This window comes from Quercus suber, unplaced genomic scaffold (assembly GCF_002906115.3).
Source record: "Quercus suber isolate HL8 unplaced genomic scaffold, Cork oak 2.0 scaffold_38, whole genome shotgun sequence".
Taxonomy (NCBI): domain Eukaryota; kingdom Viridiplantae; phylum Streptophyta; class Magnoliopsida; order Fagales; family Fagaceae; genus Quercus; species Quercus suber.
This window is the reverse complement of record NW_027069503.1, coordinates 1559846-1583514: the sequence shown is the minus strand read 5'-3', so window position 1 is coordinate 1583514 and position 23669 is coordinate 1559846. Positions and strand designations below refer to the sequence as shown.

Here is a 23669-nt window from a genome sequence, read left to right as displayed (position 1 = left end):
TTTAGAAAATAGATTTTTAAATTATTGTTGAAAGAGTTTGATCTGCATTAACTATCTATTGTCACTATATTAATAATTAATGATAGTATGCATATAGTAGTATAACCTATTACCAAAACACTTTAATTTTGAAAGGAAAAAATTGAAAAGGAATGGGCATTTTGAGGATATAAAACATGGCATTTGAGGCTTATGAGCACTATTTTGACTTTCATAATGCATAATGTAAACAAAGAAAGAATAAGTGTTAACCTTATGTGTGGAGTAAAGTTGCTTTAGATGATTATATATGAAATCTTCACATGTTTTGTAACCAAATAGACAAACAAACTCTTCATAAGAGTGTCATTAAAAAGTAAAATAAATACTAAACTAAAACTCTTAACTCAAGGAAAAAAACTGAAATTTGTAAAACTTAAACTTTTTCAAGTGTGTGGATTGAAAATTTTAAAAGTATATAAACTAACACTTAAATTAAAATATAACAAAAAAGTGTAGTGACAAACTAAAAATTGTAGATAATTCATATAGTGAGGAAGAGGGAAAAAAGTTGATACCTACAAATAAACTTTTGTATCTATCCAAAAATTAATATAGCAATGGTTCAAAAGTTGTAAACTTACTCTGGATTTATTGGAAATAGAATTTTATACTATTAAAACTTTAGCTTAGCTAATAGAGTTTAATCTCAAGAAAACTATCTTCATAAAAGTGTCATTAAAAAGTAAAAATCAATACTAAACTTAAATTCAAACTCTCTTAATTTGTGGAGGTGTGAAGCTAAAATCTAAATCTTTAAAACATCATGCTTTTGCTCAATTATTCTCCTTTTTATTAATAAAAATTTTACTACTTAAGAAAATTAATTTAATCTAATAACGCATATATAAACATAACACGAATACATATGGAACCTTTGTTGTAGGAGAGAAAATAGAATTTGATAATTCTTAAATAATAAATAGATTAAGCGTTAATATTTATAGGGGCTTATATAATAGATTTCATGGATTTGAAATTGCATTTATGACTCATAAGCAAAACCTTTAAAAAAAAACACACAAAAACAAAGAAGAGAAATACATACCTATTTAGGCTATTGGATGGTAGGTTTGATAAAGACTTCTACTATGAATTTCACAAACATCAAATTGCCTACGTAATAAGGAAAAAAAAAAAAAAAAACAAACAAACAAACAAAGAAGAGTTAGATTTCTAAACAACATAGGAAGGAATCGTAAGAGAATGAAAATTATTGATAATGGGGGAGAGAAAAGAAGAAGAAGAAGTTATCCAAAAAATATGTCATATAAATTGAATGAAAAAAAAAATGTTGACATAAAAAAAGAAGAAGTAAGTAAACCTGAATGATGGCAATAAGGAAATAGGATAGATTTAAAAAAAAAAAAAAAAAATCAGCTTAGAAGTTTAAAGTTATTCAAAAAAGAAGAAGTTTTTTTTAGAAACATAACTTTATCCAAAAAAGTGATATAGTCATAGAAGAAAAGTTAATAAGAACAAAGAAGGGGATTTATTTACTTTTATTTATTTATTTTTGAGTTAAAAATATTTGATGCAATTTGAATTATAAAAAAAAAAAAAAAATCATATGTGAATATAACATAAAAATTAATAAAAAATTTAACAAAAAATAAAAGAAAACGTGATGGATAGTTGTGAGGAAATAGGATAGAATTTTTTTTTTCTTAAACCTAATTATCAATTAATGTAGAAATTAAAACCTAAAATAAAATTAAAAAAAACACACAAAGAAGAATAAGTTGTTATCAACATAACTTTATCCAAATAAGTGATAAACCAATGGAAGAAAAGTTAATAAGAATTAATAAGATGTTACAATAATGATCTCACCCCCCTTCCCCCCAAAAAAAGTCAGTATGTAAAGAGGAAGATTTTGCTTTTTTTTTTTTTTTTTTTTTTTTACTGAAGTGCTATACACAATTTTTTAAAAATATAATATGTTACTGTAGGGACTCAATTTGGATTGACCCTGAGTGATGGGTTTTCAGCCCAATAAGCCCAAACAATAAATTTATAGAGAGCGGGTTGAGAGGTTTAGGTGCTGACCGTCGACCACCATGCATGAACTTTTCTTATAAAAAAGGCTAAGGGTTTCTTTAGAAATGGGGGAATGCTCCTTGGCCTGTGGCCGAGAAGGCCTGTTTGTTCTCTCCCTTTTTCTTTCTTCCTTTTTCTTTCTTCCTTTTTCCTCTTTCCTTACTTTACTAGCTTTTCTTTTATAGTTTTCATCTTCCTATCTCCTCCTTCCATCTGTTGATCACCTATTGGCCTTTTTTCTGGTCGTCCGTCCCATCAGAGGCCTTATCGGTACTCAAGTGGTTCACTCTGATCAACGTTATCCTGTCAAGGGGTTACCTCCCCATTAATGCGGCCAGGGGGGTTAGTTGAGTGCATTAAATGTGAGAGCGATAGCTTATTTTGGGGTTTGTCTTTCCCCAAAATCACCTTTGTCAGGCCGAGGATAAGGTGGTCCTCGGCGTGGATTGGGAAAAGAGACTTTCTCCTACCCTAACAACAAATAGCCTATGCTCCTCGGCCTGGGCCTTGGGCCTGTTTCATGATGGGCCGAGGCTATCAGGCCCATAGGCCCCACAGTTACTTTTTGTTTTATTTAATAGGGACATGATGATAAATTTATAAAAACTTTATTTTCAACCAAGCAAAAAAGTTTTCTATCCCTCCACTTTTCTACCCCCAACCAAACACAAATGATAGAAACTAAAATTTTTTCTATCCTCCTACTTTTCTATAATCTCTCCATTTTTTATCATCCCACTTTTTCATCATTCCAACCAAGAATTCCAAAGAGAAAGATTGCATGAGAAATTCTAGAAATTTCTAGATAAAGAGAGAGGCAGCCTCCAAGAACTAGTGTCATGAGTACCTATTCTTCAGGCAACAGAGATCCTTGCATTCCCATCAAAGCTTTCAAAAATTTTAGCATTTAGCGTCTCAAAAAGTTATTTTATCAATTTTAACATCTTATTTTATAATACACCCTACATCAAAAGTTCTATTTTTTAAAAAACTACATCTACAAACATTAAAAGCAATGCCACTTATCTAAGGAATATAATAATATTGTTTGTTATAAGATTTGAGCTACAGTAAACTGCTATCTATGGCAGTCTACTGTAGCTCATATGCCAAAATTTATAGAAATAGCATCTTTGTTGTAGGGTGTTTTTGGTGGAATGGGATGCTAAAATTTGACTTTTTAGCTTTTAAAAGCCTTATTGTGAATGCTCTAAGTCCTTTTTGATGCTAAAATATAAGCTTGCCATCAGCTAGAGCTAGCTGGCAGTACTTCCACTTAGAGCATTGAGTGAGGTCTATGACATGTTAGCTGTGATTTATAGTTGAGAAAAATTATAGTCGTTTCAAATCATTGAGAGGATATTTCTATGCCCAAAATATTTTTTAACCTGAATAGCTTAAGTTAATTGTTCATTAAGTTAACATGGCTTTTGAGTAGATTTATGATGTACCTTTGTACTAGAATCCTTTTCTCTCTCCCTGGTGTATGTGTGTTTGTTTCTCAAAAAAAAAAAAAAAATTTGTTCATTAAGATCTTTGGTGCAATTTAAATCCAGTGAATTTCCTGTTGGGCAGTAATATTTTGAGTGGCCGCCAATTTTATGAGTTGGTGTACAATCATGGTTTTATTGATTACATTACCTAGTGAAATTTAAACGGTATATATGTGAATTTTTTTTTTTTTTTTTTTTATCTCATTCATAAATATTCTCTTATCATTATAGCTTTTTGAGTGAAGTGCTAATTTGGATACTGCAACAGGTGCAAAATCAATTCGAAGAATTGTGCTTGTAAAGTGAAGATTATTTTCTTGGTTTTGTGGCCCTATAAGGTAAATTTCCAAATAGCTTAATACTTGTTAGGATCTGGAGCCATGAATGTTTCTTAAATCATAACTATTTTGGGCTCTAAAATCTTCTTGTATTTGTTTTGCCTTTGACATGATGGAGTTTGATCAGTGCATGATTTTTTCCTCAAGTGATTACTAAACTATACTACTTAAGACTCCCAAGTTATTATAATATACTGAGCCAGTCAACTTGGACAAAAACATTTTATATACTTCTGTGTTCTTGTCTAGCAAGGACCTTTATTGGTGACTTTTGAAATGATTGATCATTTCAGAGAACCACAATTCGTATAGTAAATGTTTGTTATTGAGTGCATTCTACTGCAATTTCTAATTCATGCATCTGTTGGAAAGTATCATGTAAAAGAAAGCCTTGGTTGCTTTATCTTTGACAAGAATGGAGACATCACGGACCCAGAAGGGCCCCGGGCCCCCTAGCTCAAAATATTTTTTTGAGAAGAAGCCCCAATTTGTTTTTTAAGTATATTTTAAATTTTTTAGGATTGGACCCTCTCTTCCAAAACTTTAGCACCCTCCATAACAGCCCAACCCAAAAAAATTTAAAACCCAATTAACCCACCCCACGGTTACAACCTAAACCAAATTGGAGAGAGAGAGAGTTCACACACACCTTTGACACCGGCCGCTGCTGCCTCCAGCCTCCATCACGAATTTTTTCTCTCCTTCAACTTTAAAACCAAACAATTATTTGATATGATTTTTCTTTCTCCACTCCATATGTTTTATAATGTTTGTGATTTGTGAATCTATAATACGTTTGTTTGGGGCAGTGGATAAGTGACAGAGATAAAGAGACAAAAATAAATACATAATATAATAAAAATGTCACACAAATTTAACAAAATTAAATTGGAGACTTGCCCACATTGCTAACTCATAATACTATAACTAATATTTTTAAATTAGATAAATTTATAATCGAATACTAGAGAAAGTGAGAGATGCGGTGCTTGATGTTTAACAAGCTCATATTGTCACAATTTGAAATGCCTTCAACAAGTCACTGTTAGCAATTGTTTGGCTACTTGGTAATTGCTTATATATATATATGTGTGTGTGTGTGTATATATGTATGTGTGTGTGTTCAATTCAACTTCATAATAGTCAAGAATCTTGCGAGTAATGCCAAATTATTAACAAGTACAAAAATCCTTTTTACTCACTTACCATTATTACAAAATAATTACTACTGCTTTCATTAAAATTTTGAACCTAGAAAGTTAGAAAGAAACACAAGAAATTTTGTAGTTATTCTCTACCATTACTATCTGTAGAACCCAATAACTTGGTTGTATCTTAAAAACAAATTTAAAATAAACCTTTAGTAACAAGAGTGTGGAGACAAATATTGTCTAAGAATTCTATTTTTGTTTGTCTTCTATTCTTCTTTTATTGCTTTGTGTATTATTTCCAACAATACTCTGATTACTTCTGCATCTGCAGGGATCACATTTTGTGCATAGGCTAACTATCAGTTAACAGCTTATCAACTAACGAGTTACTTATTAAGTAGTTAATCATGCACTTCTTCATTCTCCTTTGCAAAATAGTTTTAGGCTTGGGCCAAATTTCATCATCCTTTTCCACCAGAGGCAGAGTAGGTAGCGGAACAACATGACTACCTAGCTTAGGTTTTAAGGAAGATACCGGATGAGTTTTGGAGTGAAATGGCAAGAACAGCTTATAAGCCACTTCTCCTTCTAGTTGCTAGTGATTTTTGCTTATAGGGCACTAATCTAAAGAACACCCAATCACCAGCAACACACTCTCTATGCTGCTATAATATTATGATTGAGAATAGCCTCCCTGGTTCTCAAGTGAGCATCTACAGCCTCAAGCTTTGAAGTTTGAATTGAAAGGAACATATTGTATCAACTTAGGTGGAGCCGTGGAGGATACCCATATTAAGCTTCAAAGGGACTGGTCTTAGTTGAAGCGTAGAAGTTGGTGTTGTACCAAAACTCTGTAAAAGGCAGCCATGTTCATTGTTCACCATTGCTTGGAATGTTCACCAGCATAGCATCTTGGATAATGCACCACTCCCCTGTTAATTATTTCAGTTTGCCCATCTGTTTGTGGATGATAGGCAGTAGACATTGCAAGAACAGTACCTGTAGCTTGAACAACTCCAGTGAAGGTAGAATCCCTTGTCACTCACTATGGATCTCCGCAATCCATGCAATTTGAAGATATTTTGCATGGATAATAGAGGACACTTTGTGACTGTTGTCTTCAGCCATGAGGGCTGTGATAGTGCCCTTGAGACTTTCGTCTCTTCTGTAATCATCTTTCAGTTCATTAATCCATGTACCTTAGGGAAATGATATAAGGAACAGCGCTATTGCTTCTTGAGTCGCTTATTCTTTTTTTGAGTAATACGTCTCTTTGCAGTGGAATTGTTGGTTCTAAGCTATGAATGTGCTATACAGGTTAAACTTTCTTTGTTATTTTTTCAAGATAATGATTAAATAATTATCGTTTTGAGAATTGTCTTTATGTGAGAATTTTGCCATGTAGCCAGGGTCAATTATAGATTAAATAGTACAGATACAGCTACACCACCTAGCCTATGGCGGCTTTATACAAACATGAGTTCAAATTGGATTTAAAATAGGGGAATAAGAATATGTGTTGCACGCAGACCATTTTACACAGTTTTACAGAGTCCAAAAAACAACTGAAAATATAGAATGGGCAAATGTAATATGCTTTTTTACCTTTTTATTTTTCTAGCATTCTGATCAAACACACTTAATTTTTTGGTCATCCCAGTCAGAACGTTAATTTTTCTTACTCGATTTTCTGCCGTGTATTTCTATCTCAAAAAATTCATAATGTATGTGAAAGACTATTGCTGAAAGTATCTAAGTTGATGACAGATGGTGAATATTAAAATTTAAACTAATAAAAAGTAGAACTTTTTTTTTTTTTTTGAGGGAATAAAAAGTAAAATTTTAATCATTTCTATTATTTTAAAATTTTAATACGTAAATGAATGTAAACGAAGAAGGTGGTGTCCAATACAGAACTTTACTTCAAATGAGAGTTATACAATTGTGATATTAAGATAAACTATCAAAACATATTAACACTTGCACACGGATACCCCAGATATGATAAATTTGTGTTTATTCAAATATCAGGTTTAATGAAATTACTACGCTGATGCACCAGCATCAAGCAATAACTTCAACTTCTAGCCATATAAGGCAAGTTTATTAATGCATATTAACCAGTTATTATTTACAGAATTGCTCGTCCTTGAGATGAGTCACATTATGCTTCCAAAGTATCAACTCTTGTGTACAGCATATAGAGTACTCTACAAGAAGCTGAATGTTATTGCTTGTCAGATGCCAAAAGACAATACAGCTTACTTTGATATCCTAAAATGACTAATTTGGACGTTTTCAACACTCAGTTTCTGGAAATTACTCCGCTTTCTGTGAGTTATAAATTTGCCCCAGCTGTATGCCCTATATTTAGCAGGATTTTGCTCACTTGTTAGCTCCTCCAAGGGCTCAACCATCACCATGGTGTAGGATGATGCGTGTAAGAAAAATGCAATGGAGACCTTTCCTTCTCTGAGTTCACCACCACCCTATGCTTCACACTCTCATACTCGTCATTGGTCCAAACCTGCATAATTTTCCTTCTCTGAGTGAAACTGGTCAACAATAAAAGCCCCCAAATACATACCAATTCCAATATAGGGATAGTACTAATTTAATTGGACTACAGGACTAGTACTTATATCAATATGTTTTGTATATATGCATACATAGAAACATAGACATAAAACGATTATACATATTCTCTGCTTTAGACATTGTAGACAGTGTAGATGACATACTTCTGTCAAATCCTATTATGTAATATCTTTCAATTTTCCAAGCAAGAATCAGACAGCATTTCCTTTCAAAAGGAAGGAAAGAACTGTAGGAATGCTACAGCATAAAGAATCTCCTGAAAGAGTTCCAATGACTTCTCATATTGTTGTTGTATACCCCAAGTCAAAAACATGAAAGACTGAAAGAACTTTTTGTGCACCTCTTTCAAATTCCAAAATGGCTTTTTTAGCTTATCATGGGTATAATATGTTTTTAAATTTTTGTAACCAAAAGCAGCTTCACTCTGTTTGTGGAATGATGCTCTAAGGCTTCAGCACCAAGAAATTTTTCTAGTGAACTTTGGTGACTGTAACACTGGTTTAAGACCTTGAACAGACTTCATTTATGTAAATAATTTTTGGTCATGTTATGTGATTAACAGGGGCAAGGATGTGAGTGCTGGGAACAAAAATCAAGGTTTCACTCATGTCTTGGAATCCACCTTTGAGAGTATGGAGGGTGTAGCAGAGTATATTGCTCATCCTGCTCATGTTGATACGCAAAGGTGCTCCTGCCTCGTGAAGTACCTGGTGACTGACTACAAACCCACTACGGTTCATTTTGGATTGGAAGGGTGATAAAAGTCATCTTAAATCCTGTCACCATATCTGAATTAAAATGCAAAACTGATGGTGATGAATTTATTTGAATTTATGTATTTTTCAATGGATGTTGTAATTGTTACTCATGCTAAGGTAAATGTCTTTGTTTATTATAATTGCATATCAGAAGACTATTTGCTTCTCTATAACTCTTATTGCTTTTTTTTTTCTTTTTCTTTTTTTAAGTAATATGAACCTATTGGGCTTTTTGGTAATTAGGATAAGGTAATCTACAATGTCATAAAAACAACTGCATGGTCATTAATCCTTATCAAATGCATTTTTTACCACTTGTTTCCTATTTTTCTTGGCTAGAAATCTGGAAGTAGTCATTAAGAGATCTTATCACTTAGTGGCAGTGCTAATTTTGTCTTGGGAAAGGATATTCATGCTCTTCCTTCATCCTCCAAGACCATGAATAGCAAATGGCAGCAGACTAATAGTGAATTTCTTTTCCCTTGATTTGCATTAGGCAATGTGTGTTAAGGGGGTTATACTAAACCGTTACATAAATGGAAATCTAAACAGCAGAGAGCAAATGTTGAACTGGAAGAAATTTTTTATTTTTATGGTTTGTGAAGGGGGGATGTTGAAGAAAATAGAGCTTTTTATAATCTTAACGGAACTGAGCATCTGATACAGATTGGTTAAGGAACAATAAAATATTTTATACAGATTAGTTAAGGAAGAATAAAATATTTTATTATTTTATGTTTTTCCTTAACCAATCTGCATCAGCATATTAACTTTCTAACATCACATTGGTTCTTGAGTGCATACAATTTGTCCTTTCAAAAAAAAATTGTGTTAGAAAGTAATTTCTTTTAAAGACTGGTAAATCATATAAGTGGAGTGGAGGTGGCAGATTTCAAGTCACTTTTATCTTCTAAGCGTGGTTTTAAAAACCAGTATGGTCTAAGAACCATTTTTGCTCCTGGTTCCCAATCGGATTGATGCCCGTTCCCTATTGAAATGGTTCAACTGCCTGTTTCGGTCTGGTTTTTTAAAACTATGCACCAATCCAGTCCGATAAAAACTCCTAAAACTAGTCAATACCAAAACCAAGAGCAAAAACAATTCTTTGAACATACCGGTTTTTAAAACCGTGATTATTAGTTTTCCTTATTTTCTTTGTATAAGTCATCAAGAGACTAGTTATTGTATTTTATAAGTCTTAAATGAAAGCAAAGATAATTTCAAGAATCTAAATACAAAGCTTTCGGTTTCTCAAAAAAAAAAAAAAAAACCAAGACTTTTGTATTTTATAAGCCATATCCAAATAACCAAACCAAAGGAGAAATCTAGCAAGAGCCACTAAGTTCAAAATATGGAAGCTATATGTTTTTATTCCCCCAACTTGCATCAAAAGCATACGATACAATATGTGAATGTAAAGCTTTAGAACCCCTTTGCACTGAGAGAAAACCATGACAGCTTCAAGAGTTCTGCATCATTGAACCTTAAGCCAAGGCCCTTGTTATTACATAATAAGTGCATGTATCAAATTTACAACTGAGCCCCTTGGCTCGGGTTGTGCCTCACAGGTTTGAATCCTAAGGGGTGCTTGTCCCCTCACTGTAGCAACAAAAAGTGTACATATCAAACTTATAGTCTTTAACCACTCAGATTTCTTTCTTTTTGAACAAACGCAAACATTTTTTCCTTTAACTAGAGCTGGAAATTTGGGAGTCAGACGTGCTACACTTCGATACATGGAAGATCATGCATAACAATTGGAGAGTAGCTGTTATTTTCTATACTGCAGTGGTCTCTGAATGAGATCAGAGAGTTCTTTGTGATCCGTTCAATACAAACAAACTACATGCTGGTTTCATTTAGGTCAAGCACCCATGGTGTATATACATGATGATAATAGTAGTTACACTATCTATAAATCACAAGTAATTGACAGATATGCTTTTCTCATTTCAGTAGTGCAAAGTATAGAATTGTGCTTCCCAAATATATGCATACCCACTATAGCAAAAAAATTTGAGTAAAACATTTGTCGATAAGGAGACACTGAAACTTCTGAGACAAGTAGGAAATTGGTTCAATAATATTTTTAAAATCTGGCATCTTAAAAATTTCTCTTGTAGGAAACTTGAATCACAAAATTCCATCCATGCATGGAGAGTTTCCTAAATTTCCTCACCATAATTCAAGTACAAAGACGTACTTATAGATGGATTCACCAAAATACACCAATGTCTAAAATTATGAATGACTAAGAAAGATACAAGCAACCAATGAAATACTCATGATCTACCTTACAGCAATAACATAGATTTGCCAAAACCAACCAAAAAAAAAAAATCCTTGATTGCAAGTTCAGTTTATCATGAAATGGCTAAAACCAGGGTTAAGCAATTGCTGTTGGTGACAATTCCAGTAGGAAAAGATCAGCAGCATGAATCATTTTGTAATCTTAATTACCCCGTCACTCGCACATGGATTCCAAACTAACTTCAGAAAAACCAACCTTATTGCTATACTTTCTCTCTTTGGTAATCCGCAGTTCTTGTAAACCAGGGCTAGGCAATTGTTATTGGTGACGTTCTCAGTAGGAAAAAGACCAGCAGTATGATCACTTTCTGATCTTAATTATCCCTTGTCACTAGTGCATGGATTTCAAACTAACTTCAGAAGTTCCAACCTTATCTTAGTGACATAATTCCTCTCTTTCGTAATATGCACTTCTTGTAAAGCAAACAATTGCAAGACCATTGATAGCTAATGAGAATTCCTGCAGGCCAGTAATGCAGAACTAAGCAATTGGTTGCATCATCTGCTCCAACATGTGACCTATATATGTCTAATGCATCCTGGACAATAAAGCAGTCATGGGAAAAGTTGCATAACATATTATGCCAAAGCAATCATCTTTAAAAAAAAAAAAAAAAAAAAAAAAAAAAAAAAGAAAGAAATAGACATGGTTATTTAATCAGCATCTACAATTACCTTTTTTTGCCTCTCTAATGCACAAAAGCACAAGCCTACTCGTATTCTTGATGCAGAAAATGCGTACTTTTAAAAGACGATATTGGTGGCTTTTATCATGTAACCTACAAAATGTGAGTCACCTGGCTTAGTTAAGACAAAACTCCACATTATAATCTATGCTCCTCACCAGTATGACAAATGAAATCATTTAATTAACTTCATATGCAAGTCGTCTGATCAATAGAATATCCTTTGGATGGAAAAGAATTAGGATTTACTCTAATCTATTTGTTAACCAATTGAGACTGATTTCATAATTTGAAAGGAAATATATAGTTATGTCACTTACTTCTAATTAAACCCGAAGATGCACTTTCTCTTGGTATCTGAAAACTGCTTCTAGACAGTACTGTTGGAAGAAAGCTTTTATGTTTGCTTGCACACAAATTTTTTTCCTATAGGAAATTTCCACATATTTCTAAGATGAACAAGTATCGACATAAGAATTCAGGTAGAAACAAAAGAACCTTGTTCAGTAAAATTGTGCAAGGGTCTCACCTTCACCTTAAAAGCAGATTCTTGCATGGGCGTTCAAAGAATAAGTTGTTAAACGGAATATATCTTCAGTGCACTTGTGCTCAAATCCATTATCATCAAGACAACAAGCTCCACTACCAGGAAATGTGAACATAATTGGAAAATATATTTAGAAAAGAAACCATGCATGAAAGGTTTTTTTTTTTTTTTTTTTTTTTTTTTTTTTTTTTTTCTTTTTTTGGGTAACATGAAAAAGGTCTAATTATTATCTGGCATTGTTGATAAATTTTTCTGTGGTTCCCAAATTTTAGAAAAATGATAAAAAAAAATTTTCTCTCCATTCAATAGATATTGTTATATAGGATTCACTTCGATAGATTTTTGACAAGCTGTGAATTTCTATGCTTGATTCATATGATATTTCATAGAGTTAAATTGTCCATGGCTAGATTATAACTTTATGGTATGCCAAGTATATCCAAGAATGTAAGGATACTTAAAAGACGAGTATTGCATGCTTACAGAGTAGAAGCACCAAAGAAACAAACCTTTATCAAGGAAGTCCTAAAAGCCATCTGATTGAGAAGATCACATTTTTTTGCCCTGTACCAACAGCGAGTCAGTCTAATATGAATAATAAAATTGACAATCACTTAATTCTTTTTTAGTAAGTTGTACCAATCACTCAGGCACTATGAACTGATTGCTTTGACACTAAGTTAAGCACATACACATCTAGACTTTAGAAGAAGAGAAACTAACAAACATTAGGACTCACAACACTGTTGTAATTGACAAGTTTGTCCCAGGTAAATATTTCTCAAGATAGTTCTTTTAAGTAAGTAATTTTCAAACTGATGCTTTTAAGTACTGTTATGTATATAGGAAAAAGAATTAGAATAGGAAACGCATTAAAAAAAATTCACCACAAACTTTTTGAACCAGTAAAACAACTACACTAAGATAAATATTTGCAACCTTTTGAAATGAACATAAAGCTTATGTTTCACAGCGTTGTTGAATGTTGAGAAGTCCAAGAATCAGTTACCCTGAAATTAAGCTCTAATTGAGGCTAGGTAGTAATCTTGTTGCTGACACCAAGCTGTAGTGTTCATCTCCAACCTATCAAAAATAAGTTTGAGAATTAAATTAAAAATGGAAAAGAGAGGAAAATAATACTAGTTCTACAATCTTACATTCACATTTCCAAAATTTATAAATAAAAAAAAAAAATTATATATATATATATATGTAGCCTGCAGCAAATTCCCATTATCCGCAAGGTTAAAAGAGACATGCTAGTATACTCATATTTACGAAATTCAAGCTCCTGCATACAGAATCCAATAACTGATCACTAAATCTAAAGCAAAAAGGAAGAATGAAGAGAGCGAGACTGGTATTTGATAAATTCAAAGTGAATTTAGAAAACATATACATGAATGTAAGAAACAGTGGAGTTAAATCCCTCTGACCAACTGACACCAGATCTCAAGTTTTTTTTTTTTTTTTTTTTCCTTCTTTACCATATTTTTTCTTTTCTTTTTTTCAATAAATTCAAAATATTGGTATTGTGAAGCATATGCCAAGGTTAATGATAAAGGGAGATTTTTTACATTTTCAATGAGATGTAGAATAAAGCTAGGGATTGAATTTAGGATCTTGTGCTCGAAGACCATGATAAATTACTAATTCTCCCAAAAGCTTATGTTATTAGGAAATTGTCAATTTAATCACTTAGCCATAATTCTAACAATGAAAAACAGTTCTTTCCTTCCCCAAAACAATAATGAGATAAAAAATTTTTTTTTTTTTTTTTTTCCTTCTTTACCATATTTTTTCTTTTCTTTTTTTCAATAAATTCAAAATATTGGTATTGTGAAGCATATGCCAAGGTTAATGATAAAGGGAGATTTTTTACATTTTCAATGAGATGTAGAATAAAGCTAGGGATTGAATTTAGGATCTTGTGCTCGAAGACCATGATAAATTACTAATTCTCCCAAAAGCTTATGTTATTAGGAAATTGTCAATTTAATCACTTAGCCATAATTCTAACAATGAAAAACAGTTCTTTCCTTCCCCAAAACAATAATGAGATAAAAAGTAAATAATTGATTATAGTTATATTGTAAGAGAATAGCATAATTACAAATTCTATGATTCATATAGTTACAAAGCGAAGCACATTACAGAGTAGAAAGCATCAAACTGAGAATCATGGCCAATCTGTTTTGCTTAAAAAATAATTATAGTGAGTTAATAATTTATACCTGATTAGCTTTGCAATATTTCAATATGAACAAAAGACTGATGCGCACATGATGAAGACATCCTTGAAAAGGAACAGCTCATACTATTAATGTCAGGCTGTGATCTTTATCTATGCCAAACTAATATATATAAGATTCACTGCACATACTTTTATTTGTGGCTACATAATCACAGATTCACAGTACGCATTCACCATGGAGAATCACCAACTCTTGTCTGTTTTTATATGCCACGTTTTTCAATACTCTGCACACAGAATCAAATGGTCAATAAATTGCTTCTACTTTTAATTGAGGGAAACAAAAATTAGTTCAATACTTGATTAGTATAGAGGATTGAATTTTAAAGGAAAAAGGACCTATAGAAACATTCTGGACCACATCATCCTCCTGCAATACATTTAAATCTCCGTATTTGTGCTGTCTTGGACCATCTCCCACCAATTTCTGCCTGGCATCATTCCAATAAGTGAGGAACAAAACAAATAACAAAGTTTCTAATATTATGTTTATGTCAGTTTAGCATATAGAGAAGAACTCTGCATTTGATGAGAGAATTCATTAGAGTAAACAAACAAATGAGGATTAATGCATCTTTCCTCTTGGGTGTGTGAATCATATTTAGTACTTAAATTTTATGTGAGGGAAAGAAATAATAAACACTAAACAAGATAATCACCTAAGCTGTTAACTTGTTGCACTTGTCAATTATCCATAAGGTTCCGGATATGCTTAGATATTTACACCTCATTTTTTTATAAGCTTCCAATTTGTTCCACATTCAGGATTGAATAAAGTGAGAAGTCATCACAACACACAAACAAAGAAGGAATTAACATCATTAGCATTTGAGCTTCTAAGAAGGATTAGGATTGGTAATTAATGTGTGTGAAAACACTGAAGAAGAACTAGTCATCCCCTCCCAACTCTGGGAAGTGAGCAATGTTATATTGACCCTATCTGTTCCCTATTGCTGACTTCGTAATACTAATGCTTAGATTCTTTGATTTGGAAGGAAATCAATTAACTCAACCACCATAGTGTTGAATGTCACTAATCAGAGAAATCAGAAATGAATAACAATTGATAAAGATGAGTCTAACCAAGTACCTTAGCTACATTAACTTCCCAAATCCTGAAAGTATCCAAGCAATGCATCCCATCACCATATTTCCACAGAATATATATATTTTTAATTCTTCTGCTTGGCCAGAAAACTCTGTTAACAGAACACAGCATGTACTTTAACGTAATTAAAATAATAATAATAATAATAATAACCCATCAAAGTAGAGCTCAGGAAAAAAATTCAACAGTTTGGTTGCTGACAAATTAAAAATTTATGATTTTTAAACCTCAAAAAACCCAAAGCTTCACTAAACCGAACCCAATTCAATTATATACCATGGTTGAATATATTGGAAATCCAAATTAAAAAAATTATAAAATAAAATAAAAAAATAAAATAAAAACCTAAAATTTTATTAGTTTGGAAATCAACAAAACCTAAAAAATAGGATTCCAAAAATTTTATTTTCTTTCCTTTGATTGCACCAGAGGATTGAGATTAGAGAATGTACCTTAGAAAAACTAATGTACATTGTATTCGCATGTATGGTTAATATTAGGGATGTGAGCAATCTTGGACCAATCCTCACCAATTCCTTTTTTGCACCTTTTTGCCAAGAGAGGACAATCTGCAATTTTTAGCCTTTGTAAAGACCTAAGACATTGCAATTCATCAGGAAGTGATGCCAAATTAGGGCATCTTTTAATTTCAAGTGTTTCAAGTGATGTGAGCTTGCTAATCTACCCCGGCAAAATCATCAAATTGGGACAGTCTATAATGTAGAGGTCTTGCAGGTTGGTAAGATGTTGAAGACTTGTAGGGAGAGACTCCAGTTTCGGAAGTCCTTGGAAAGCCAAAGAACAGAGGGAGGTGAGATATGCACAGCTTCAGAGAGAGATGTTAGTCCAGGGCAACACAAGAACTCTAATTTCTTGAGAGACATTAGATTTGACGGCCAGTCATCTAGCAGAGGTACTTCATCCTCTCTAAAAGCCAGAGTCATAATCTTTAATTTAGAAAGAGGGGATGAGGGGGGCAGCAACGAAGCCATTGCCATTGTCTCTTGCAAAGGCATGAAGCTAACATTATTCAGATATAAATCTTCTTCAAGACATGGAAATAGAGGCATGGAAGTCAGATTAGGACAATGCTGAATTTCTAAATAAGAAAGACAAGGAAATGAAGGCAATGAGTGGTGACGATGATCTTGCATTGATGCACTCCTCCACCATCCCTTCAGCTTAGGGCAATTTCGAATTGAAAGTAACTTCAACAATGGGAAGAATGGTGTTGACGACACTGGGGATGAAGCAGGTACCTCCTCACTTATATCACTATCTGATATGTACTCCAAATCGTCCATAACATTAAGCCGTAGAGATTGTAGAGAGGGGAGTTGAGATAACCGTGGCAAATGTTGGCATCTTTTACCATCTGATATTATTATTTCAACCAGATTGGCAAGCAAAGAAAGCCAACTAGAAAACCTCACTCCCCCGTACCCTTCCACCAACAAATATTTGAGATTTTGATGTGGTTGGAGGCCATCTAATGACTTCTCATCGTCATTATTAATATTACCTTCTTGATCCCACCCTAACATCAGCTCTTCAAGACGCTGTTTTCCACTTATATTTGCAGCCTTGCATTCTGAGTTAGCATCTTCTAGTTGCTCCAAATGTGTGATCTTTAGTATTCCTCTGATGTTGTTTAGCTGGTTTAATTCGCCTAGGCCACCAACATGCTTGGAGATGGAAGAAGAGTCCTTGTTCTCAACAAATAATGGTAATGTTTGAAGACAAGTCAGTTGCCCTAATCCACGAGGCATATTACTCAAAGATTGACATTCATTGTCATCAAGGTGCCTGAGGTTGACTAATTCTTTAATGTCTTTAGGTAATTCTTTAAGCCTACTGCAATAAAAGACTTTCAATGTTTGCAAATTCCATAGTCTAGTAATAGATTCAGGGAGAGTGATAATACAATGGCTTTCAAAAAGATCAAGGTATTTGAGATGCATTAAGTTCCCTATAGAATTTGGCACCCTTGTGATCACCATTCCACCTAATGCACGCAAGCTTCTGAAATTCAAAGTAATTGTATTCCACATTGGCTCATCTAACCAATACTTATTTGATCTTAGAAGAAGAGTACGCATTTTTTTTGCTTTAACCAATAAGCTTAAAGTCTCATTACAAGAGAAGCCGATAAAAAATGGACAACATATATGATGAATTTTTTCATCAACATTTTTGCTGTCGATATCAACGAGCTTGCAATCTACCATTGCAACCAATTCTGCAAGATCATGAATTAGATCATGCATTTTGTATTTTAAATTTCCAAACATGTCCCCTACTTCTTCAAAGAAGGATCTCCAAAGCAGATCCTTGAAGTACTCATTAGCAACCTCCTCTAATTGTTGTTTTGTGTTTGACAATTGGATAAACCCTTGCGCTATCCATAGTTGCACCACCATTTCCTTTTCTATCTCATAATCTTTTGGAAACACAGAGCAATAAGCAAAGCAACTCTTTAAATGTGAGGGCAAATGATCATAACTCAACTTTAGGATTGGAAATATGTCATCCCCGGGTTGAAGTATATTTGCAAGCACATTATCCTTGACATATGACCATTTAGGCTCAGTTTTCTCTAAGCATAATACACTTCCAATGGACTTTATGGCAAGGGGTACACCCTGACATCTGACTAAAATTTCCTTTCCAATTTCTATTAGTCTAGGATTGCTGGTCTCTTGTCCTTTTCTAAATGCTATTTGTTCAAATAAAGACCAAGATTCGTGTTCAGAGAGACCTTTGAGGGTGTATATTGAAACTGGACTTGTAATCTCAGCAACCAATTTGACACGTGTTGTTATTATAATCTTACTTCCCTTTGCACCACCCATTAAAAGACGCTTCAATTCATCCCATTTGTTAAGACTTTCATTCCACACGTCATCCAGCACAAGTAAGTATTTTTTTTTTTATCAATATTTTCACAAAGAAGCTTTTGCAATTGATCTATATGAAGGTCTCCTGGCTTTGTACCAGTAGCAGAAGCAATTATTTTTTCAGCAATAATTTTCAACTCAAACGCATCAGAGACACACACCTATATTTTTAGCTCAAGAATCTACTTCGGAGGTCCTTCTTTGAAGAAGTAGGGGACATGGATGGAAATTTAAAGTCCAAAATGCATGATCTAATTCATGATCTTGCAAAATTGGTTGCAAAGGTAGACTGCAAGCTCGTTGATAGGGACAACAAAAATGTTAATGAAAAAATTCATCATGTATCTTGTCCATTTTTTATTGGCTCCTCTTTGAATGAGACTTTAAGCTTATTGGTTGAAGCAAAAAGAAAAAATACGTATGCTTCTTCTAAGACCAAATTACTTCAATTGGCTAAATGAGCCAATGTTGAATACAATTACTTCGAATTTCAGAAGCTTGCGTGCATTAGGTATAGGTGGGTTGGAGATCACAAGGGTGCCAAATTCTATAGGGAACTTAATACATCTCAAATACCTTGATCTTTCTAGAAGCAATAGTATTATCACTCTCCCTAAATCTATTACTAGACTATGGAATTTGCAAACATTGAAAGTCTTTTCAAGCAGGAGGCTTAAAGAATTACCTCAAGACATTAAAGAATTAGGCAACCTCAAGCACCTTGATGACATAGGCGAATTAAACTAGCTAAACAACATCAGAGGAACACTAGAGATCACACATTTGGAGTGACTAGAAGATGCTAACTCAGAATGCAAGGATGCAAATATAAGTGGAAAACAGCATCTTGAAGAGCTGATTTTAACATGGGATCAAAAAGGTAATATTAATAATGACGATGAGAAGTCATTAGATGGCCTCTTCTTCAAAGAAAGACACACCCACATTTTTAGCTCAAACGCATCATTGTATACAAATTGAGCAAGTGTGGTCTTTCCTAACCCACCAATTCCCACTCTAGGAATGACTGAAAGATTCTCTTCATCATTAGGCTCCAATAATAGTTTTATGATGGCCTCTTTATCACCTTCTCTCCCAATAACTTTTTCATTAGGAACAAATGAGTGAGTCTCTTCCCTCTACATATTCAAGCTATATTTCCCTGGCGGGCTTACTTTCAAGTTGAAGTCTCTATTTTCTTTTGCTACGGCATCTAGCTTCTTCCCCATCGCCTTTATTTTGCCACTCATCTCAATACGAAAAGCAACTTGATTTGAACTTGAAAAAAAAGTGCGTACCTCTTTTTTGATTTTATTCCCACTCTTTGCTCTTCGCCGCGAAGCTTCAGTGAAGAATTCACCCAGCAAGTCATCAGCATCATAAACAACATCATTGGGCTTTTCGAGCCAGTCCCTGACTTGATGGTTGTGGTTTTGCTGCTCTGCCGCATCCTGAAGTACAGCTTGGATTCTGGAAACAGCGCTCTTGATGCTTTGAAGCTCATCTTTAACGCCCAAGAGCGATCCAATCTCCTGGAAAATCTGAGATCCCAAATTTTCAATCATTTTCTGTGCAACACCAAAGAGGATTGCTTCGGCCATTTCTTCTTAGTTGGCAAAAAGGAACAATGAAAGTAAAAGAGCGAGGAAAGCTAAAGGGTGGGTGTGATGTGAAATGCTTCAATGTTGATGAAAGTAAGAGGATAATATGGAAAGCCCTTCCTTCACCACAAGAAACACACTGGAAAACCGTGTGGACCAAAGTGGTGCCTTTTTTTTTTTTTAAATGATCAAGAAAAGGGTCTGATGTGATTATTGACCTGGTTCACTTGAACTCGCATAATTCTTGGAATGGGAAACTCTTGGGTGCGTTAGGGCTATTCACGTTGTAGCGTAGTATTTTTGTGAAACGCACGACTCGAACCAGATAACATTTAGACTTACAAGTATGACCCAATCCAAGACTCTTCCAACACAACACGCTCCATAGTACCTCTTGTCATTGAAGCTAATTCCTAGGTAATTGACTAACTGTTAAGTAATAATAAAATTAGGAATACGAATGCATGCCAAGAGTCACAGTGGAACAAGTAGATGAATAAAAGGAAATAGGTTTAATCATTGCGAGGACCCTATTTGTGATTGATTTTTTTTTTTTTGGGGGTCATTTTGGTTAGGAATGTAATTTAAATAATAATAATAATAATTAAAAAAAAAAAAAAGAAGCAACAATTAGGGTGCTATTAATGGGTGACATAATATAATATCGCAATAACATGAAGATGTTTGTGTTAAATTGAAGTAATATCAAATAAACGGGATACAATAGCATTTGAGAGTATATTATAATTGTTATATGAAATAGAAAATAGTTGAAGTAATACATTCATCATCATAGAAGTTTATAATGGCACAAACATTTCCATCACAATTGTTCACTTAAAGTAACAATTACAAGGTAAAAGAACACCAATAATAAAGGAATATTAGTAAATAACTAATGAGAGAACCTTCGGTCAGGAGCTGGCTTAAAGAGCCTTCTTTACGCCACCAATGAATAAACGCCACATCATATTTCTATTGAAAACCCAATACACTCCAGCATTCATAATTATAACTCAATTAAACTCAAAATTCTCAAACACTTATCAGACCTAAAGAACTAAACAACTCCAACGCCTAAACCCATTTCATCTCCTCCTCTCCACTCCTCTCCTCACAATCTTATTATATTTGCTTTGTGGTCTATATACCAAGCAACATAAAGCAAATAAAACAACCACAACAGAAAACAGAAAAGCCACAGAATAGGAAAGAAATACTCAAAATTTTCCCTTCTATTCTAGACAACACACTCATATAATACATTCATGTCAAAACAAGAACAAGTAGTCAATATATGACTAAAAATCGCTCAAAATCAAGAACCATATTGCCAAACCAGCATCGTAGGTAGAGAAACAAGCCCTGAAGTAAACAAAAAGAACAATCACAAATTGATAACAAATATACACCCACATAAGACATCAACGTTTAGAAGAGAAAATCAACAACAAATCAATACCCAGATGAGAAAAAGACAAACCCATAATGTTAACAAGTATAGAGCCAAAAGAATCAAAAGAACGAAGACCCCATTAAGTAAGAAACAGAAAAGAATCAAGAAAAAGGGGTAAACCTTGAACAACGGCGTGGAGCTCCGGTGCAGCGGCGCCAGCTACTGACCGACATGTGCGGCAACTACAGCGGCGGGGTGGAGGTCCGGTGCTATGAGGAGAAAAGATGGAACCCCATGTTTCAAAAACAAAAACGAAAATGAAAAAGAAGAAGAGATGGGAACATAATCTAGAAATTCCCTCCCCTATGATTCAATAATCCAATTTGACAAATTTTTCGCTGGTTTCCTCAGCACAAACAACGGAGATTTAAATAAAAAGAGAAAAGATGAAGAAGAAGAAGAAGAAGAAGAAGAAAGACCCACCTCTCTCTAGCTTCAAAGTCCAAAACATTTTCTCTAAAGAAGCTTCTTGAACCCCAAAATCAGAAGGATTATTTTTATTAATAAGGTTGTCTCCTTGTTGATTAGTGTCCTCACCCACAATCTCAAAGTAGAGGACAAGATGCGGCGAAGCAGAGGAAAACAGCGTGATTTTTTTTTTTTTTTGAAATCGTTCTGTTTCTCTTCCTTCGGGATATTTAAGTGATGGTGACGTGGCAAAGGGCTATTGAATGGCGTAAAACTAGCCAGCCTGACCTAATGTTTTCTCATAACTAAATATAGCAAATGATGTAGAATTTTTATTTTAAGTACTGATAAAAGAATTTTCATCTCAACCATGTTATAAATGTTTATCATGTGGTGTAATTAGTTTATTCTTTTCTTAATCATAGCTTTGGTTTGTTCAATGAATTGTGTTTAGTGGTCTGGAGACACATGCATGCTGTTGAGGGATATATCATCATCATATGTTTTTACATCTTCAACACTTGAAGTTTGCTTTATTCCTATTTCTTGATGTTTCATAATTTTTTTCCCTGAATTGCATCATCAATGTTGATTAATAACGAACACACACTAGAAAACTCTTGATTGGATCATGCAATATATGGACTTGAGGATGTGTTGTGGCTTAGATTTTATGGAGGTGCTTGTATCATCCCTATGAAGTTGGCTTTCTTGGATGTTAGAGAATCAAATTGAAATAATTTCATAAATTTTACTTTTTAATTGATAAAACTAAATTCTTTTTTACTTGATCTAAATAAGGGTATAATACTACTTAGAGACCGTTTGGCTGGCGCGTTGGCGTTGCACGTTTACTTTTTTTTTTTTTTTTTTTTTTCATGCGTCCCCAGCTTTTCAATATTTTTTATTTTTATAAGAATAAAAAAGGAGTTTTGTGCACTGAATATTGATTTATTTAAAAAAAAAATTATAAATGATTTAAACTCGTCATTTTTATATAATTTTTTCCCTAGGGTCAAAAATAGAGTTAAAAAATCTTGGGCCGTCTGGAGCCGATTGCCCATGAACCTCTTGGACTTCATTAGTCTCGGGCCCTATACTCAGCGTTTGACTGTTGGGCTCTTATTTTTATGGGCTTGCTACTAAGGACTTGGACCAAATCCATTTGAAAATGATCTGACTTTCGTAACACTTCAGTGTAAAACATCCCAAAAGCTTACTTCACTCTATGCTTCACGAATAAAATATATCCCATGTCCATCTATTTTATTAAATACTAATTTTATGCCTTTTATTATTTTAGTGACCTAAAATAAATAAATAAATAACCCATCATATTCCTATTGTCCCACCACCCCTTTCGCCGAAAGCCACTACTATCACAGCCACCATTGCCACCAAGCCTAACACCTCCAACGGAACTCGTCACTCTTCCACTTTTGTTCCTCCCAAACCCATGAAGAAGATGGCAACTAGAGCAAAACAAGCTTTCCAGCAAAAAATATATGGCCCCAATATGGTGGCAACCCATGGTGTTGTTTGGTTGCACCGATTTAGGCCAAGGTTATCGCAGATGGTTGCAAAGAATGGTTTGTGGAGATTACATGATGATCTTTGCAGGTGAGTTATAGAGATCATGGTTGGACTGTTTTGAACCCAAGGTACTGGTTTGGATCATTTTAGGCCAAGGAAGAAGCAAATGGATTCAAAATAGAACATAAATAAAAGAATTACTCTGACACATTACTATCTTTATGTGTAATCCTTTAGAAGATATTAAACTTATCTCTTATCACTTGGCTACTGACAAAGGCGGTGGTGGGTAGGGCTATCTAAAGAGACTCGATCAAGCCGACCGAATCCGACCGAACTAAAGCCCAGCGGGTGGATCAAAATGGCCTGGTCAGTCGGATACGGTTCTACTTTCTTTGAAAACCGAAATTTTGGTTCGGGTATCAGAGACTCGTTCAAACCGACTCGCCCGA

General features: G+C 33.9%; 1 protein-coding gene and 1 long non-coding RNA gene across 15 annotated transcripts; one reads left to right on the top strand and one right to left on the bottom strand.

The window, feature by feature from the left end:
• The first annotated feature begins 3414 nt into the window (after window positions 1-3414).
• On the top strand, window positions 3415-6396 carry LOC136066547 (uncharacterized). The gene is made up of 3 exons (XR_010628054.1): window positions 3415-3737; window positions 3841-3910; window positions 5393-6396. It is a non-coding gene; the product is annotated as an uncharacterized LOC136066547 (long non-coding RNA).
• Window positions 6397-10545: 4149 nt separating this feature from the next.
• LOC111988772 (disease resistance protein RGA2-like) lies at window positions 10546-21906 on the bottom strand. 14 transcript variants are annotated; one of them, XR_010628039.1, is made up of 12 exons: window positions 21397-21892; window positions 19518-19760; window positions 15775-15917; window positions 15305-15413; window positions 14554-14645; window positions 14195-14441; window positions 12970-13043; window positions 12470-12524; window positions 11943-12055; window positions 11734-11862; window positions 11403-11506; window positions 10546-11266 (listed from the first exon to the last, which is right to left on the bottom strand). XR_010628039.1 is itself a non-coding variant. In XM_065771015.1 (12 exons), exons 2-4 carry the CDS (start codon window positions 19782-19784, stop codon window positions 15387-15389), a joined length of 411 nt encoding a protein of 136 aa, XP_065627087.1. In that variant the 5' UTR covers window positions 19785-19787; window positions 21397-21906; the 3' UTR covers window positions 10546-11266; window positions 11403-11506; window positions 11734-11862; window positions 11943-12055; window positions 12470-12524; window positions 12970-13043; window positions 14195-14441; window positions 14554-14645; window positions 15305-15386. The 14 variants fall into 14 exon arrangements, 9 of the variants coding, with proteins under 9 accessions (XP_065627087.1, XP_065627080.1, XP_065627079.1 ...); XM_065771015.1 differs by having other exon boundaries at window positions 15775-15891; window positions 19518-19787; window positions 21397-21906; XM_065771008.1 differs by lacking the exon at window positions 15775-15917 and having other exon boundaries at window positions 21397-21485; window positions 21700-21901.
• Between the last annotated feature and the right edge of the window lie 1763 nt (window positions 21907-23669).

Coding starts and splice junctions, on each gene's coding strand:
- LOC111988772 (XM_065771008.1), bottom strand. CDS start 21,449: ATGTCGGTCAGTAGCTGGCGCCGCTGCACCGGAGCTCCACGCCGTTGT. Junction 19,761..21,396: donor GCTCCACGCCGTTGTTCAAG/GTTTACCCCTTT, acceptor TTGGGATCTCAG/ATTTTCCAGGAGATTGGATC. Junction 14,646..15,304: donor GGGAAGTTAATGTAGCTAAG/GTACTTGGTTAG, acceptor GAATGATGCCAG/GCAGAAATTGGTGGGAGATG.